At 36.8% G+C, this 20,573-nt stretch overlaps 1 protein-coding gene across 1 annotated transcript in view; it reads right to left on the minus strand.

Moving 5' to 3' along the window:
• Window positions 1–20,573, minus strand: part of LOC106954391 (protein kinase C-binding protein NELL1) — a gene marked incomplete at its 5' end in the record, with an annotated part of 223,598 nt that overhangs the window by 35,245 nt on the left and 167,780 nt on the right. The window contains one exon of the mRNA XM_015043858.1: window positions 16,860–16,982. Coding sequence (XP_014899344.1) covers window positions 16,860–16,982 — 123 coding nt within the window. The remainder of the gene's footprint in view (window positions 1–16,859; window positions 16,983–20,573) is intronic.

The raw sequence follows: 20,573 nt of genomic DNA on the forward strand, positions 1-20,573 counted from the left end.
AAACTTCATGAATATTATGCTGATTTTGCAATTGCTGTGCTTCCATTAAATAAGAAATGCAAATAAAATCACATGTGAATAAGTTTGTTCCTGTTGTCTTCTGGCTGTGATGCAAAAAAAGTTTTTAAATTGCAGTTTTGCAAATGAAACCTTTTCCAATGTGGCCAAAAAAACTCTTGGTAGCGCCAAAATGTTTTTCAAACATGGCATTTTTCCATTAAGCAAAGTAATTTTTGAAATGTCAAGTTGTGTATCTATATGGTCAAGGGAAATGCAGCTGCAGATTCTGCAAAGAAAGTAAATGTCCTGATTTACACATATAGATTTATAGTAAAGATAATCTTTACAATAAATATAAACTGTAGAAATTAGATTATATGGATAAAGATATGAAGTGGTCTTAGCAGCATGTCTGGGAGTTGCTTTAAACTTCTTTCCAACTAAGAAACATGTGAATGTGTGTAGAGTCTGGCCTTGCTGCATAAACAATATGCATGCTCAAATGACTGCCTGTGGCTGATCATTAGTCTGCAGCGTTCCACTCCACTTTTTAGTATTGACTCAGCTCACCTGAGACATCAGGCAACATAGTTAAAAGGATTTGATTTCTATCTTTACTTTTTAAGAAAGAGGTTTTTTTTTGTAGAGGTTTTAAATCTATAAGTATATCTTCCAAGAGATGCAGCTTCCAATGAAAAGTCAGAGAGAAAGCACAATAGAGCATGCATATCCCTCGTGAAAACACCATTCATTACTTCTGAAAGAGCACCTTGATAATGGATGAACACAGCCTCTCCACTCTCTCATCTGCAACCCTAATCTCAGAGGACGAAAGATGCCTCCTGCCTCTTTGTTGCACAGGATGTGTATAATTTTTGCTGAGCTTTCTCACTAATGAATGCACAACAGCCAGCATAAACACAGACACAGAGGTTTACCGTCTGCTGCAAGAGAGGGCTGAGGAGACCAAAGCAAGAACTGAGAAAGAAGTACTGCCAGCCCTTTTAGTCATACAAATGCCTCACTTCGTTATGCATCAGGGTAAACGTAGTTCACCTTTAGCAGAACTCTCTGTTGGGCATTTTACCGAACATCACAGATAATGACTGCACTTACAAGACAATAAGAGCTTGGGCCAGGCCGTCGGCATGGATTAAAGATGCATTAAAGAAGGTTTTTACTGCCATAATGTATCTGCAGAGCGTTGAAAGGGTGGTTGATCAATACTGCTGACATGACAATTAATTCTGCCAGGTGCTTCCAGAGATTTCTTGCCTCTGAAAGACCGTCCACACATTTTAAACTGGCCCTTAGGGTGGAGTGCTACAAGCAAATCTTCAGAATTACATCCTATCTGGATATCCAAGACATTACAGAGCAAACTGAGAAATATGAAGGTTATGCATTGTTATATCTGTGCTGCCCATCAGTTTGATTCAGATGCTTGAGCTGGATCATTTGTTCACTGTACAATGCCATTTTACAAGTAATTATTTTTGTTTCCTGGGAATGAACTGGAGTTATTGTGGCTAATTATTGTTATTGTGACTAATCACTGTGCCAAAACAATGTCCGTGTTTTGGTACAGTGTCGCATATTTTGATACATTTTCAGTTCAGCCGTCGGTTCGCAGCTGTGAAATCCTTAATTGCACAAAGCCCAACAGATAAAACATGACTTTATCTCAAAATGATTTGAAAAGTTCGTCGTACAAACAGATGGCATCAGACAGCTAAGTAAATGTTGAGGTTTGAATAGCTTGTTAGACAGAAGACTGAAATAAATGCATACAGGCTTTAAAACCATTTTAGACAACAGCTGTGCTCAAAATGCTCCATAGAGGTTCATGATCTCCCTTTAAAAACATCAAATCATTTTTACATTTATGACACTTTTTTGTTTTGTCTTCACATTTTTTCCAGCTTTGTGTTGCTAAATAGCAAAATTGCTGTCTATAAAGTAACAATGTAAAGTTACTGCTTACATTTGTTTCATCCAAATGTCTTAAGGATGATTGGGGAATCACGTGACAGACTGTGCTCTGTATTTTCCAGGCACATAGTGCCATTTTATAGCAAAATCATGTAACTATGTTACAAGCTATATACATATCAAATATGACTTAAAATAAATATGACTTCATAATTTAACACCTTGAAATTGGGGCTTTGTCTTTAAAAACTCCCTTTAACCCTTTAACAACTAGCTGCTGGCTAGTCTGAAGGAGCCAGAGGAGTTTCTGGGGAGGGGAGGAGATTTTGCCCAGCTAAATGGTTGCCATGAGAGACTAAGCGATTTCTCAAAAATACATGAAAGAATCAAGGCAACACTCCACTTTTGTTTTTGATAAGGGAAAAATATAACATGGTGTAAAGCTCAGAAAAGCCGACTTTACATAATACTTCCCCTTCAAGTCAGAGTGTAATACTTTGAAAAAGTAAAACAGCAGAACCAGGAACTAAAAGACAAGCTGCCTCAGAGCTTCATCTGACTATTCACGAATCATAATTGAATTTGGTGAGAGTGTACAAATTATATAATGAAAAGCCTCAGACGACAGGAGATGTCATGCTGGATCAACATCAGCACCACAGATAAAAATCTACATCGTAAGTCTCTCCATATAGTCATTTTCAAAAGAATAATGCCGGACTAACTCGGTGCAATGATTATGTTATTAGAGCTTTAGATTGAAATTATACATTTATATCCTCGAGCCCTCTATTGTTGGCTGAAATTACTTGAGCCACGTTTATGGTTTTGAATCCTGCTTCTGACTGGCCTCACATAGAATATATACATCAGTGCATAAATCCCACAAACCAGAAAGCCGGTTTGCCCCCATCGTAGTTGGTTGAGGCCCTGATACTCCATCACTTTTTGAATCAGGGGAGTAACAGAGGTGGAGTGACTTCTATGCATCAATCCTTTCACCAAACACAGGAAGGTGCCTTAATCCTGCTGTGCTGTGTTTTGTGAAAAAGTCGTTAGTCTGTGATCATCTGAAAAGAAAACTATGTCCAAGTTTTCACAGTGACACATATGTACTCTGGTCAATTTATTAGGGAAAAGTTGTTAAAGTGCTTAATGCAAATTGGAAATCAGTCAATGACGTGGAAGCAACTTAGGGTATCGAGATGTGATAGAGATGACTTACTGAATGAAGTTAAACCGAGCATTGGAATGGTTGTTGGCATCAGACAGGCTGCTCAGAGCATTTCAGAATTTAATGTACTTATTATTATATTCACAACCATTTTGGGGTTTTACAGAAAAACTGTCCCAATTATCCAGTCAGCATCGGTTGTGTAGACAAAAATTCCTTATGGCAGTGTAGGTCTAGACGAGACCGATTGAACTGAGGAAAGATAGATGATGTGAGTTTGGCATCAACTGCAGGCTCTACCTGATCAGACAGCCAGACTTATCATCTGATATCTGCTTCTCCTACTCACACTACCTCTATAAGGTAACAGAATGGCACAAGATTCTGCACAATTACCATATGTACATGAAAACAAGCATTCATTCTTCAATTATTTATCGAAGACAACACTAGTGCTTTTTTTTTTTCCTCCCCCCAAGACACTTTCACAGATTTAAGCAAACAGCTTTGGTGCCTCTGGCTAAGACATAGAGCTCTTAAAAAAATAAAAATAACTATTTCTCATGATAAAAGGGATGCTTCATTTCAAAGTACTTTCATGAAATATTCCATGTTCAACTAAAGCTACAGTAGTAGACTCCATAACAACATCTGCCTCTATGTAGGAGCTTTACTTCCCCCCCTAGGGGTATGGCTTCCCTGCTAACTTTTATTTTGGGTGATTAGTGTGTCACATAATGATTTACTTACTATCCAAGTACTGTGCAAAAGTGGGTGTTAGAAGTATTACATATGTTAAATAATATGTCTTTTACTAAGGAAATAAGTTTCACACTAGGGGTGTTATAAACAAATCACACATTTGAACATCCAAATTTGACCATGAAATGTAAAGCTGTCATAAAATTCTAAAGCATTTCTAAGATGGCCAACTAATTATTTAGCTACAACTATTTTTAACTAATTAAATAAGTCCAAAAAATAGAAATTCTAACCCTGTTATCAATGAGATCATTGTGTCATTTATAAATTGAACTAATTTATTTAAAATATTGCATGTTTATTGTGTATAGTTCAGCAGTTGAAAAAGAAACAAACATGGAAAATGTTCTTTTTGTCATTCTGATGGCCCACAAGTGCTTTCAGCTCAATGATTTTGAGCCTCATAGCAAAACGTCTGGACAACATTTTCCCTCGGTTTAAAGGAGTTTCAAACGTTTTGTCAAAAGCCTGATATGTTTTTACATTGGGGACCCCTCTGTGCAGCCTTTGTAGCTTAAATGTTAATATGGTCATTTAGCTTCGAAGGTTTTTCAGGAATCAGAAGTATGTTAAGTGCAATCTCAAAATAAACTTTTGGTTTGGAATGTAACAAATGGTAAATATATCATGCTATTTATGCAAGAAGTTCTGACAGAGTGCAGCAAAGAAATAGCTTTTATTCATAGGCTGATTAATATTCTCTAAGAAAATAAACACTTAAATAGCATGATGAAGTAATTATACAAAAACCAAGTGTTTTCTGTAAATATATTCAGATTGTAGAAAAAAATCTTATGGAACAGTAAAGAAGTTCTTCTTTTTCCTCCATGATCTTTTTTTTTTCCATTTTCCATATTAAAAAAAAAAAAAAAAAAAAAAACAACTGTTGACAAGCAACCCCACAAATAAAATGTGAATTTGTCTCTGTGCCTGTTTTGCAGCAGAATCAGTGTGTGGCAGACATTAATGAGCTGTTCACACTAGGTCTGAATAATTTTATCCATTCTTATCTGTGGAAAAGTCACAGGGGCATGAACCCATCAGAGCAGCCGGGGGGAGGAACAGGGACGTCCTTGGCAGCTCGGTGTGAGGAGCCTTCATAGCGGAGGGTGGTGCAGGATAAGCGACTCCCTCCGTCTGAATCCATTAACGACAAACTCACAGGTAGGCAAATGACACCACTGTTTTCTACAAGCTCTGCTGCGGCTCAGCTCTCTGATAAGAAGAAGTTTACTGCTGAGAGGCGAGATGTAGTGGCGGAATTGACTATGACCCACGTTGCTGGAATCTGGAGGGGGGAGATGCATCATGCAGAGCCAGATTTGATTACAACAAGACATTTCTGTTTTACTTGTTTACAGTTTTACCTACGAGGGGAAATCCACTGTTTATGCTCCTTCAAAACAAGAGAATAATCAAATGACTCCGTTCCTCCACCCATCCACAAAAGAGATTATTGGAAAGTAGCTTGGGATGCTCACAGCAGAAAAAAATTAAAAAGTATGTTTTTCTGGAATCAGGCAGCACAGTTTGGTTTTATTAGTGTTTGAAGGGAATCTCAGCATTTAGATACAACTTGTAATCTGACTTCTGTTTATAATTTGGGTGAAAGCAGCTTTAACCTGTTTCGCTCTAAAGACCGGTTAGAAAGTAAGGCGCTGATTAATCACTAGCTTTAAAAATCTAATCTTTCTCCTTTTTGTTGACCATCATTCCAGGTCATCCGACCTCAGATGACATCAGGTTATTAGAAGAATCAAACACTTAAAATTTTGCAGTTTTATCTCCAGCAATTTCACATCTTTTAAAGGCTCATAACTCTTATTGCCAACAAACACTCGGAGAATAAATGTCAATCGGAAAATTAAGACACTAGTTCAGTTTATCTGAGATGTAACTGATTTACTGTAGAATTCAGACAAGGTAAAATGATGATGGATGGACTGTATGTCATTATGCATAACATAACAGTAGGCAATTATTGTACATTGTTATCTCTTGTTATCTTAATGTATGGTGACATAAACAACAGGAAGCTTCAAGAAAGCACATGCAGTTAATAATCTGCATTTTCAATGTTTGTTTCTTTCAGTATTGGCGCTTCCTCTCTAATTAGCTCTTTATAAAATGAGAATCACACAGCCCAGTAAGTGAAGTAAAACAATATCTGTTTCCACACTTCCTGATCCACACACACAAAAAGAAAACAAAACAAAAAAAGAAAATGCTGAACAGTATAACGACCAAAAAGTCTTCAAAATGACTGAGTGGAAACCCTGTCATCCTGATAGACAGCACGGGAAAAAGGCAGAGGATGGACGAGAAGCAGGAAACAGACAGGAGATAACAGAAGAAAGACTCATAGTGATTGAAGTGACAACAATGAAATCTGCATTAAATCCAGCCTGCAGTTGAGATGCAGACTTTTGGGGTGTGTGTATTTGGTTTCGTGCCAGTTTAGGTCAGATCAGGAGGAGAAACAGCTGGCATTAAAGAGTACGCAGGAGGAACTGTCATATCATCAATTCCCTCACAGACAACTGCATTTCCTCGGTTTTTCAACAAAGGAAATCTCATCGTGGTAACAGTTTTTTGTTCTCTCACTGCTGTTTTTCTCTAAAAATGCCATTATGGTTTTGAAAGCACATTTCCTGGTCAATCAGTGAAAGGATTATATCCCCGGTAAAATTACTCACTTCTGCTATGACGTCTATGATACAATTGGTCTTGGCTTTCCACATGTGACCCTATAATTGCAATACTTGCTATTCATTGTTAATGTTTGCTAAGGACTTAAAGTCACAGCACCAACTCTGACGGCTTCTCCAGAATATAATGAGAATAAAGTTATTTTTCAGAATGAATCTTTTCCGTATTTATTTTAGTTGGTCATAATCATTTATGTTTGTGTGGAGCCTGCAGCCAACCACAGATCAGACCGGACTTGAACATCTGAGCTGAAGTGTTTCAGAACCTGGTGCCTCCAAGGTTTGAGCTTTGAGCTCCAAGCCTGACTCTTTTTACACCACAACAATGCACTAGATAAGTTTTTTTTTTTTTTCATTTCATTAGAGTAAACACAATCCAATATTGTTAATAAAATATTAAAGAGGAGTGTGTTTGGGTCTATGCTACATTTGCTTTATTTGAATCTTCAGTTAATTGGACAGGGGAGAAACTATCTAGAGAAATTAAACCTACTGAAGCTAACACAAACTATTTTATCAACAGATGAATCCATGCATTATTTATCCACTGCATGCAATTTGTGATGTACACAAAGACTCAAAATGATATTATTGTAAGATATTATAAGATTAAATGCCATTTTTTATGTAATGAAGGATGTTTTTATCAGTACAATACTGTTTAAAGTGACCTCAGTATGTATTGACAGCATGGGAAAGATAACCAAAAGGTCTTACAATCAATTCATGTTCTACTATATTTCTAAACTCTTGTGCTTAAAACTTTAGTTTAAAACTAGCTCTAATGGTTACAGTTATTTTTTGCATATTTTCAAAAATATGCAAAAAGTCAGTGTTTTGTTGAAGCTCTGGTTGTTTTTGTCTGTTGTCTCAAAGTACTTTAAAGCAGAAACAAAAAACACCTGAATTCATCTTCTGTTTATTATTACTACTGATAAAAAAAATAACTCAAGAAGTAAACAAAAAAAAAAACTGCTAGAGTTTGAGTGTGCTGCTTTACAGATTTGACAGATTTACAGCTTTTTACACATCTATACAGGGGAGGAATTATAAACATGGTTTCTGGTTATTTGTATTTTCTTTCTGTACCAGGAAGCAAAACTGACAAGTATCGCTAAATCATTCGTATCACTGGTTTAATACTTCAAAATATCCCCATTATAAGACTGATTGAAGGCAAAATGCAAAACAGACTTGACAGAATGAGGACAGCCTGCTAGATATTACATTACAAGAGTGTATCTGTGTATCAGAGCAGAATGCATGAGGTGATTTTTTCTTTACTGCACAGCGGCTACATCTAACAGTATGACACAGACTAAGCATAATTGCCTCAAATGATAATTGGTACAATGCTTCGAAAAACAAGTCATGCTTTTTGTGGCGATATGTTCTCTTTCGCATTTGGAATTAATCAGATGTAGTTTCCACCAGTTAAGATGGGAGAAAAAAATGCCCTTGAGCATGAAACTGCATGGTGGAAGTAACACTAAATGCTTTGTTCCTTAAAAAAAAAAAAGGTGGAGAGTGAATAATTATGTGTAGAAAAATTCAAATGCTTCCTACTTCTGGAGGAAATGAAGGCTGAATTCCGCTACCTACCACAAATTTTCTTTTCCCTTCCCTTCAGCAACAGCCCCTCTTCCCCTCCCCTGCTTGTTGAATGAATTGGAACACATTAATCTAGGTTTCACTGCTATCCGTTAGCTGGTTGCAACCCGGCTCCTCTGTGATTATCTCTGATAGAAAATGAGAAAAGCATGAGTCAATGCTTCTGTTCTCACTACTCAAATCCTCTCCATTTAAATTCCCTTTGTCTACACAAACCCGTCCAAGGGAATGAAACGGACCATTAACAAGATTAGCTCACTCATTCTGCTGCTGACAAAGGTTCTGCAATAGGCTGCTGATCATTAGGCTTGCACCAGGAACAATGCTGATCTATAATCTTACACCATATTCCATCTGAACCACTGTGGCCCATTTATTGGACTCTGAGGGAGATGACATAATGGTGGACTATTTTTTTGTCCCGAAGTGAAGTGCTGTACAAAAGAATGAGGTAAGGCGGTAAAGAAAGGGAGTAAGGGGATTCTTAACCCCTCATTTCTTCTCAGTTCCTCTCATTCCAAGTAATTAGTTGCAGTATAAATGGCTCCTGAGGTGGAGGCCTTTCTTTATGAATGTGCAATCTGCAGAGTTACAGGGATCAGGACAAAAGGGGGCCAGATGGTGCATCCAAATATCAAGGCATTACATTTCTTAGCGTCTCACCCCCAAAGCGTGACCTGGGTGTTTGATGCGAGACTACTATTCTTGGAACACGGCAGTGAAAACCCAGGTATGGGAAGAATGTGGAGAGGTTATGAAAAATTAAGTTGGCCTCAAGAAACTTCCTGAAAACTCTCTGACACCTGAAGAAAGGACTACAGGCACTATGCCAAGTATCTTCTTAATAGCGTATTCCCAGAGGAGGTTTGACTCCACTACGGCTCCCCGTTGTCACTGATCCTGTTTTGGATCAGTGAGAAAAAACAGCGACTTTCTTGAAAAACTCATGTTTTCATCTTCACTTTTCCAAATAATGTTGTCCTTATGGGTTCCTCAGGCATTGACCTGCAGAGTGAATTGGAGTGGTTTACAGCCCAGTGTGAAGCCGTGGGGTTGGTTCTCAGCTATAAAAAAATAAACCGCTAATTCTTGGTCAAAAGACGGTCTCTGCCTTAAGCAGAGGAGTCAAGTATCTTAATGTCCATTCCCACCTGATTTTAAGATGGAGTGGAAATGGATAGACAAACTAGGGTCTCATCAGGATCAGTATGAATATTGGACTGACCTAGCATAATAAAAAAAACAACAAAAAAACAACTGAGTCAAAAAGCAAAGATCACGATTGATATGTTTGGATTCTGATGATCACCGAATGCCATGAAATTTAGATCAAATAAATATGATCCCATATGCAAGTGGCTATGGTTTCTCCACTTCTAATGTTCAGCTTTAGAGATGGTGTAATGAGCCCCAATATTTGGGATGTAGCTTTAAAAATGCTGCTTCTCCTCCAGCTGAGGTGGTTCAGGCGTCTGATAGCATTACTTCCTGGACTAACCATTCTTTCAAACGAAGTGAAGTGAAAATCATCACAATGTCTGCAGCAGTGTCGTTAACCATCACTAATGGGGCAAAAGGCTCATATAGCAGCCATATTACCCCTAATTATTCTCCAGCAATTAAAGCTGCATGAGGTATAATCAACAGTCAACAAGGAAGCAAAAGTAGGTTGACCACAGTAGCCTGACTGATTACAGTGAATAAGTCTAGACTCCCTGAGCTCCCTCCAGATTACAGACCAAAAAAAAACAGAGAAAGAAGGAATCACCCCACTGAGAGGCACACTGCAGACACGTTTCAATTGCGTTACAGGATCCCATCAGGAGAAGTCTGATAGCTTCACTCTGGTAGTAATCTGCTGCTGTCCAATGAATGAGAATCAAACTGGGAGCATTGGGTTTTATACCCAAGAACCAAAATGACAAGACAAGAACAAAAAGGAGGAGATATGGGCAGGTTCTTAAAATACCTGCTGGCACTTTCTACTACATTTTTTTACTTGCACCAAAATACTATTAAACAGGAAGAATTATGTATAGCATAATATGTGCATATTTACATGCAGAGCCATTATATACATTTACTTAATTGGATTGTTCTGTTTGATATTAGTTGAACATGTTCCATTGCCTTTGAAAAGGCTGTTTGATTCCTGTGATCAATGGTTTTTTCTCCCGATTCACTGGCCTCACACCACACATTGACATATTGACAACATTTTCAATCTCAATGTCTGTTTGATTTTATGGAATATCTTTTCATGTTTAGATTAATACTCAATTCTGGTTCAGTGTTGTTCAACCCTCGTCTTCAAGGAACAATGCAATGCATGTTGTAGGTGTTTCCCTGCTTCACCACAAATGACTTCAACTAATGACTGACAGGTTTTTGCTGAATTGCTGAATTGATCAACAGGTGTGCTAATGAAGTTGACGTTTGTGTCTTCCACATGCCATTGGGAGACTTTCAAATTTAATTTCACATGAGCTTTTTACAACAGTTACTCTCTGCATGTCGTTCTTCCTCACAGCTTTGACTGGAAAAGAACTGATGCAGCAGTTAATATACAATCTCTTCCATCTGAAAAATGGAAAGTTTTAATTGCTTCACTGTGATTGTAGGTTTCTTGGTGGCCTCTCTCACCAGGGTTTTTCCTGCACAGTCATTCAGTTTGTGAGAACAACCAGCTCTAGACAGATTTAGTAAATTCCTTCCTCTTTCAGTGTCTCAATGATGGCTTCAATTGAAGAAAGATGCCCAGTGAGTTGGACATGTTTTTGTTGTCATCACCTGAAATATATGTTTTCAACAGCCTTTTCTCTCAGTTGCTGAAATGTTGTGGCATTTGTACAAGGAATGATGCAGCAATTGGGTCTCCCAAAAACAGCTGGTTCTTTTACCATGATCATCTGGTTACCTGATGCGATTTAACAGCCTTTAAACAGTTCCTAAGGGAGCATGACCAGCTGTTTTTCTCTCCGATCCATTGAACAGTTTCACTGGTTACCTAACCAAATCAGGTCGGTTCCATTTCTTTTAGAGAGGATGTTAATACCCAAACAGTGATCCAAGGTGGCACCAAGCTATCATTTCTGCCCACCTGAAAAGGCAGGTGGGCAGAAACCAAGATTACTTGTGGCATGACATACATAAGTGAGTTACTTCTAACCATATTCAGAAGCTTGTTGGGTGAGACAGGAAATGTCTTAATGTCAGGAAATGTCAGCACGAGTAGAATGTTTGCAAAAAAATTGAGCTTCTATCAAACGAGGCATTTAATCTAGGAGTATCTCAGCAGGACATTAGGAGATCAGCTGTATGAAACTGGAAAGCTACTGTGTTTCTGATTTCAGTGTCTGTTATTTGTATGATAATATTTGTAGTTTGAACTGTAGTTTGATATAATATATATAGATTCATTGGTAAAAAAAAATGCTTTGTTGTGACACATATCTTATTAGTAGGAACATCAATGTATCTTTTTTTAATCAAAAACATTTTCTGAAAGCCTAAACAAAGAAAACCCTAAGGTTTGGATAAAATATACTAAACCATTTTTAAAAGTAAAACATTTAAAAGTTGCAAGGTTAGAGGAGATGAATGTTGGTCAACATGTCTGACAATTTAAGGTTTTCTCGTCATTCAGTATTAAATGACGTTGGTAATGTTTGATGCGTTTTCACAAACACTGCCAGTCGTTGCAACTCTTCGGAGTGATACTGAGAAAATAAATGCTATGTTCTGCAGCACCTTTTGAAGGCTTTTAAGATAAAGTAGTGAGTCAAAATAAATGCTGTCAGACAACTTGTTTATCATGTGTAGCTGTAACTCATGATCCATCCATCAGTGAGCTTTAACAGGGGCTACAGGTTTGGAGAGAGTTTTCTTTTTAGAACAGAAACCTGAATGTTTGAATCATTACTACTGTGTTCGCTGTACTTGTTACTCTTAAATTATCAACAGAGACAACAGGTTGTGTTCTATCGTTGGAAATGAAATTTGGTAATTTTTTTTAAAGGCAAGTTCAATATAGTTTTTAGAGATTTTCTTAAGGGAATTCACCCGTTCATCTGGTAACAGCAATTGATATATTTCTAACACGGAAACCAAATTTTGCTCCCCTTGTAATGGTCTCATTTTTCAAGAAAACTACACTTTTATTTTTTCCTCACTAACATTAATGGCGACAAGCTGAGGGGTGCAGTCACACACACACAGGCGCGCGCATGCATGCACACACACACACATGCAGACACACTAATTTCTTATCCCACAGAGGGCAGCGATGATGTATGAGGGGAATGAAATGGGAGTCACAAGTCGATTGGCCGGCCCTTTTGCCATCACAAAGTAATGAGGCCTCGGGGGAGGGGGAAGTCGAGACAGAATACTCCAACTCCCCTTTTCACATATTACTAATTGGTCAGAACAGAATAGGCAAGATGCAGTAAGTTTTAATGACATTCTCAGTATTTTCTGACAAATATTATCAGTGAGTAGGATTGTCACTGTCAAACGTTCGGTGTGTACGAGCTAATCATCTGTACTGCAGCTTCCATGAATGAGGGTTATTTTATTGTTAAGAATTATTACTATTTGTCATCTGGAATTAATTAACTTTCTATTCTTTAGTTAAAATGCTAAATAACTTTAGATCATTTGGAGTCACCAACTTTGTCCTGAAAGGAAAACTATCAAACCCATGCAACTGGAGTGAATCATTTAAGTTATTCAATGCAATTGCAAGGAAATCTGCTTGTCGCACACTGAGGCCTTTAGGATGGGCATTGAAGAAAAGCATATAAGTTATGAATTTATGGTGATTTTTTTTTACTGCTTTGCAGTTATTAGATAAATTCCCAGTAATCAAATCATACTATGCCAGTGTGATGTGTAAATAAAGCATGTTCTAGAGCTTCCTTTTTAATGATTACACCAACAAACCTAAAGCCAAGTTTATTCCCTCATCTGTTTCCATAAAAACCTGCTTGCAAAGAGTGAATATTCTCAATAAAGCAACTGTTAAACTCCCATTGCTTATTAGAATGAACACAACACTGAATGTTTGTTTGGGGGTGGGGGTATGAGGCTGTACGAGCCAGTAAACCATTTGAATCGTCTTGCAGTGAGCCACTTAGATAACTTAATTAGCCTCGAGAGATGTTTATCGCCAGAGCCCTGACAAAGTGCATCCACTCAATATAAACATATATTTCACAGTGTGAGCAGAGGTAATGCACCGGGATCACTAATCCATTCCACTATATAGATCTTTGTTGTTTGTTGGTGGTTTACCATTTTTTGGTACAGCATCATAGTTTTTCTACGGTCCATTTTGAGAACCATGACATTTATTCTATGATAGGTGGAGTCCATCCTGGATTATCTCTGTGCTCAAATGAATTATTCACATTCTTAGCACTGTTTGGGGATTTTTAGAACTTTGTTGGTCAGTTTTCTTTTCACATTTTTGTATGCATGAGTCTGCACGTACATTTGTTTTTATTCTGTGTGAGTATCGAGTAACTACAGAAGCTCATCTGTAGGGAAGCCACTTGAAAATGACATTGATCTATTTCTAGACCTGCTCTCTACCTGCTTCTCATTCCAATATCCGTTTTGCATTTGATTAGAAAAGATGACACAATCCTCTCCCTCTGATCAATGATGCTTCTGTTTGTATTTTAATCTGTCTCACTCTCATCCTTTGGCCGTCTTTGTCATAAAGATGTACACTGACTGCAGCATACTACACGTTCTCATTTACATTCTCTCTTATGTTCCACACTAGTCAGTATGACAATAAATATTTCAAACATAAATTGTAGCTTTTAACCGCAATTAAAAAAAAAAAAAATGTTGACAAGAACGTGACATTTTAAAGCTTTGGTTCAAACCAGAAGCTAAGTGATCAGACAAAAAGAGTCCAGAAATGTTTGAAATTGTAGTAATCATTTCTATGTTCAACTTTTTCCAAAGCCTCAGTGAGGTTTTTATAGAGAAGTATGAGTCAGATGAAAAAAAAAATTAACAGAAATTTAATTGGGATATAACTGTGGGGTCAGTGTGTCTTTATTTTCACCAATATGCTACTCTTGCCTAAATAAAAACGATGGCACATAGAGGGAATGAGCACCGGAATACACATCTTCAGAGATCACTGTCCTGAGTCACTGCTATCACGTTATAAAGTTTCATCTTGATCTTACAGACCAGATACTTCCAAGGCCTAATTACTGTCAAAACAAGGTACAATTAGGAAATTGTCAAATTTATCCATAAATGAGGTTTTGTGATTTTCATTAGCCAAATAAAAGATTATCAAAATATCTCATATCACATTAAATAAATGACTATATCTGTTGACTCACATTTAAATAGTGAGTCTTAATAAGATCATGCTTAAGCAGGTCTGAAACCCAAAGCCTTATTAGGCTTAATGATACCCTCATGACTTGGAAAGCTGCCAAGCATACACACCGAGTCATGAAACTTTCATGAAAGAAATTCATGCAAGCTGATGGGATGTCTTTATTTACAAATGAAGCAATATAATTGAGTAAGCAATGAATATTAACTAAGTAATAGACCGAAAAATGTTCAGAAACTAAGAAATTCTTAATCTTATTCAAATGTGTTTTAAGCATTATGCAAAAACATAGTTTTTACTGTATTCATATAGTTTCTACATTTTTCTGTAGAGTAAAACAGAATAATGAATTAAATCAGTTCCAGTTGGATGTTGTGACAACAGTTGCACAGAACCAAAACATAGATGCCCTGTGTAATCTGAGATAAAGAACAAATTGTGAGACTGCAGATGTTTGTTTCCAGTCAAGCAGGTTGGAAATAAAGTTTTAGATTAAAGAACTTCTTGTCTATTACTTCTATTGCTTGCTTAAAAAAGGCAAATTACACTGACCAGGAAATGAGGAGGACTAGATAGCGAAAGGTTTTCAGGCCACATAATTGTGAGTTTGAAGTATTATTATAGGACATTAACAGGAACTATGAACCACACCTGAAAATGTTTCCCCAGAATTTCACTTGAAATTACAATGTGAGCATATAAACACTGCTTGACAAACAGACCTGTAGGAAAATTTGATAGAGAGAAGCAAACTGTTTTAATATGCAAAATCCCCTGTTGTGTAAAACTCTTTCCTCTGTACGCTCAACAAATTCTATTGCTGAATAATCTTTTTGCAATGTGCATTTTGTGTTAGTTTGAATATAAAATATGTACAACCATGGAGATCTTGCTTTAAACGCTTTTGCAAACAGCAATAAATATTTTAGAAAAGATGAGTTTCTAAAAATTGATCTCTCTGGGTTTAAAGGTGATAACAATTTAGTTCCCGTCTTTCTGGGTTAAAGTCTGGATTGCTATTTTGAAAACAGGATTGATACTTTGAAATGATCTCATGACTGATCTGATGTACACATGTGCACTTTCTTCTATGTTTTACTTACTTATGTGTGTCATAGTTTCCATAGGGTCATAGCAGTCTAATGAGTCTCCTTAGATGCTACTTGGGTTGTTACTGACTTTCTTGTTTCCCCCAAAATTACCTGTTGTAAGATGGAATCAACACAGTCCACACAGAAAAGCCCCAGTCTTACACCAGCCTTTTTTCTCTATATAATAACATGAACAATTAAATTAATTGTGACACATTACTAAGACTAGCTATGGCAGGCAGTCCAAATTATTTAAAACTCATCTTATTTGCGCTACATCCTTTCGAGACATTGTGTGAATCCAAAGCACTTGACGGAAATACACATTATTAGCATACTAAAACAGTTACAGAGCACAGAAGTGAGATGAGGGAGGCAATGGTCAACACAGACCCACATAAAAACTGCAGTTTAAATTACTGTGTTGAATTTAAATTATCAGCATGATTGGCAACCTCAGCTAAGTCGGGTCATTTAACTTTATTCAAATAAGAGAACCTGAAAATATAGGTCAGATAAACAAAATTATCAATCTCCTTAAAACAAAACTTAATGTAATAATGTTTTACTTTGTCTCTTTCTTTAGGAAAAAAAAAAAAGGTCCGACAGCAAAAAAAGAGTTTTTATGAAAATTGTACAAACATACGTAATTACAAAGACAAAAAAAAACATGAGATTGCCTTTTTGGATGTACCTGTTAGTGGTATTTCAATGAAAAGCTGAAGCAGTGAATATTGTAGTTTATTAGGTCATATACATACAGATGTTTACCATGTTTATGATTTTGTAGTTTCCCAAAGTAAACTAATGCAGCACACCAAAAAATAGGGCAAATAAAATCTGCTAATGAGAAAAATATAAATAAATTAAATCTCTGAGTGCAATAAGTTTGATGGGGTGGAAGTTTTGAAAGAGCAACACACACTTCAGAAAACAGGTGCTTAATTTTAGCCAATGGTGTGCAAACCAGGCAAGGTGCTGGGGTAACAGGTCAACAGGGAGAACAATGCTGGAGAGGCTGTGTGAAAACAGGCTGAAACTGGTCTAGAATCAATTTTCATCATCTCTGCTGCAGCTGCTGCCTGGTTAGGTGATTTAAGGATGGAGAGAACCGTGTTGGCATCAAGCACACAATGAGCTCCAGTCAGATGTGAGGAAAGCTTAAGGATGTTGCTCTGTGTCCAGAGGGCTGTTCCAGGGCAGGATCTTACCACTGCAGATGGTGCCGTTCCCCACATAGCCTGGCTTGCAGGTACACAGGTGTCCTCTGATGGTGTTGGTGCAGATGGCATTCTCATCACACAAGCTTTGGCCACTGGCACACTCATCGTGCTCTGCAGGAGACGGGAAGAGAAAGTCTGCCATCATAATGGTCCGATACATCTGTATTTTTGTTGTGTTAAAGATGGAGAAGTCATTTTCTCTTTTTTTTCCCCAAGAGGCAATAGAAAGTCAGCTATGAGAGGATGTTCAGCAGCAATCTGGATAGAAAAGCTGTGATTATTTAGCTAAATAAAACTGAAGCCAAGATTCTATCGTGTCAACAACCCGCTCTTTGAACAACTATGTTTACAATCAACTTTCATGCTTGCCATGCCCACAGTGGATTGCAAGTGTGCTGAGTCATGGCAGTGAGTGTGAATTAACAATAGATGCATGAAAAACAACAGCTGATCTATGCCAGGTGTGCAGGCTGAATGCTTCAAATCAGAGTCAATTAGGCCATTTTTTAGATGCAGAAACCACAAGAAACCACAGGGATACAAAATACTGGAAATTGGTTAAAGTATCTCAAGTCAACAAAGCAACTGAACTTTTGTTTGCACATTTCTTTAAAGATGTGCAAAAAATATCTTAAACCGAAAGAAAATGTTTTATTTTACATAATTGCTTTTTAAGGAAATACATAATAACCAAAATAATATTTGTGTTTTTTTAAAACACATTGTAGCGTGTGTGCTGTTGTTTAGACTTCAGTGATTGTCCCATTTTTCAGCCAGTTTCTGACAAAAATAAAAATAAAAATAACTTTGCATTTCCTGCAATGTATTTGTTTCTCACATTCAATCTTTTTCCGACTGTTCTTCAGAACTTTGCATGGCCTTTGGCAAAATGAACTAAGTTTCTTAAACTGCAGTTAAGAGTATCCACAAAGTTCAAGGTTTCAAGGTTGTTGTCAGAACATTGGATTGTTGCCAGACAAAAAAACTGTAGATTATTGTTGATGTTTTCACATACAAATCCAAATCTAAACTTTAATCTAGACTCTAAGGCAATGTCCAGTGATTACACCATTCAGATTCAATTTGCATTAAGCAAAGGAACATGGTTAGTTATGAAATTTGGGAATAAACCCAAGAACAAAAATGTATAAAGTTTTTGTGCGTTTTCATTCAGTATGTAGGGGTGGGATTATGCAAATTGTTCAGTTTTACAAGACAGACAAAATGCACAACACAAAAACCACTGTATGTGACATTTTAAAAACCTGCCATGCTGTAATAAATAAACAGGGAAGGACAATGCAGGTGAGACCATGAAATTTAAAATGAACAAACTGCAATACTGCAAAAAAAGTTGACAAAGGAAAGGCAGGAAAGGCAGCATCTACCATATCTTCTGTTCAAATTCATATAATGTCTTTGTGGCCCTCAGACATTTATTGGTTTAGGCTTTTTTTTTTTCCCATCTTGCTTTTATCCACTACTTTCCTCCATCTAGCATACCGCTATACATGGCATATGCTGAAAATGAAAGAAAGCGAGCTTTAAGAATAGCCTCAAACAACAGCAGATAGATACATACACACAAAAACAATGTCGTAAAAAAACAGTGAAATAAGATTTATCTTCATGTTTGAAGAAGGAATAGAAGTTGACACTTTTTTACATTTCCACTCCTTTAGACCTTTTGTCTATGTAGTAAATAATAATATATGGTCATGGATTATTCACCATTACCTTGCTTGGTGTGACTTTTTTCAAAATGTCTGGAGGTACAAATCCAGGAACAGAATAATTAAAGCAGGTTTAAAAAGCAGGTTCAGTAAAGCACATACTGCTCAAACTGGTCCCATAGTGACTGGAACTAGATGAACATTAATCTTAATTGGACTGACCAGCTGGTTGAGGGAGATAATTGTCTGTTTTCAGTAGATTTGAAATGCAATGATCTGCAATGAATGATGAAAGGTGTGAAAGTCTATCTGATCTAAAAAGACAGATAACACCTATTAAAAAGAAAATTCCCATTAATTAATGTTTCTGAATTCATCTTAGCTTTTGAGTATCTAGAACCACAAAATTCGATCTATTTTTACTCAAACACAAATCATCTACAGTCCAAATAAAAAAAACAATCAACTTCAAAATGAGAGAAACTCCCGGCCTGTGCAAAACCTTTTATGTTTTGCATCGACAGCGATTTGCAGATTCATTTTCAACAAAAATCAAACTATTTTGTCAATTTAAAGAACATTTTACAGTTTTAGTTTATTATTGAGCAGATAAAATAAAAGAAAGATATAAAAAGTTAGTTTTAAAATAATTTTTTGCAGCCCCCCACAGTCCACAAAAAGTTTGGACACAACTGGAATAGATGGTATCGAAGAGGCAGAGGAAGTTCTCTTTCAGAAATCCTAACAGATGGGGGTTTATGACATCCTGGATTTTGTTCATAAAATTGATTACAGTCACTCCTAGGAACATTAAATTGGAGGCTCTCATGCACAAGTCCTTCATAATGAAATCTCCAGTGATCAGCCCTGATGGTTGTGTGAGCTGAGAGAGGGGAGAGACTGGATCTAAGCTAGAGGTGAAGGGCCACTTGACATGGGTTCTCATTGGGAACTAGGAGAGTGGTGGGACTTAAGCCGGCGAGCTTCTAAGCAGAATATTGGCACCTAGTCAGCAGGTTTACAACAAGCACTGTGTTCTCCCTTAAGGATGTATGCATAAATCCTAAAGACAAGTGTAAAAAACCTCTATATCCTGTTTCAACTGGTTATAAAATACTTTGTTTCTTGTTTAAACTGATAAACTGTGTGCAAAATCTTTTTAAGTCAGTTGGATTTTCTCTGCTTTGCTTGTTGTGATTTAGTTACTGATTCCATCTAAAATAACATTTTTTAAAACCAGTTTAAATATTTGAATCTGAAAGATTTCGACTTCACCACTTTTCAGAACTCTGAGTTTCTCTTTATAAATTGCAAAATCCACAGTCGTTGCAATTATGTTTTTTTTTTCACTATGACTTCCCCTTCCTATAATTATGAAAAGAAGAAAAGCAAGATTAAAAGATTATTGAGTGTCATTCATTTTCTAATCAAGCTTATGCTCAGTCTCGTGGTATAATTCCGGTACTCTTATTCCCTGCACAGTTCAGACTTTTGCACCCTAAAAAAAAAATCACTTCCTGCACAAGCTGTGAGATCCTTTGTTCAGCTAGAAGCAAGATTATTGAAAAGAAAGTTTTCGTTCCATGAATCATCATACAAAGTAATTTAACAGTTATGTGAAGCGTTTGTATTTTAATATTTATTCCATTTCTTTTCTTGTTTTTAGCATAACATATAACATCATGGAGCCACCTAACAAAGCTTTCTGAGCTAACCTCAGTCTACTTCTACACAGACTGTTGAGTAAAAAGCTTGGCTGTTAAAACAGAATCCTTAGACAAGCACAAAATAATAATTACACATCTGCATTTAAACAAAATGAGGTTATTGATGTACAGTGCAGGAAATCAATGTTCAATTAAAACCAAACATGATTTTACACAATTGTTAGTGATATGCTAAAGAGAACCTTTTTACAACATGGCTCAATAGTTTATGTATCTTCTGTAACATAAAAACAAGTGAATGTCAGGACGTTGCTTACAGCTGAGTACACTTACAATTCATACGTGCACACACGTGCATGCAC

The sequence above is a fragment of the Poecilia latipinna genome, unplaced genomic scaffold, assembly GCF_001443285.1.
Source record: "Poecilia latipinna isolate Pla-1442-1.1 unplaced genomic scaffold, P_latipinna-1.0 Scaffold652, whole genome shotgun sequence".
Lineage (NCBI taxonomy): Eukaryota > Metazoa > Chordata > Actinopteri > Cyprinodontiformes > Poeciliidae > Poecilia > Poecilia latipinna.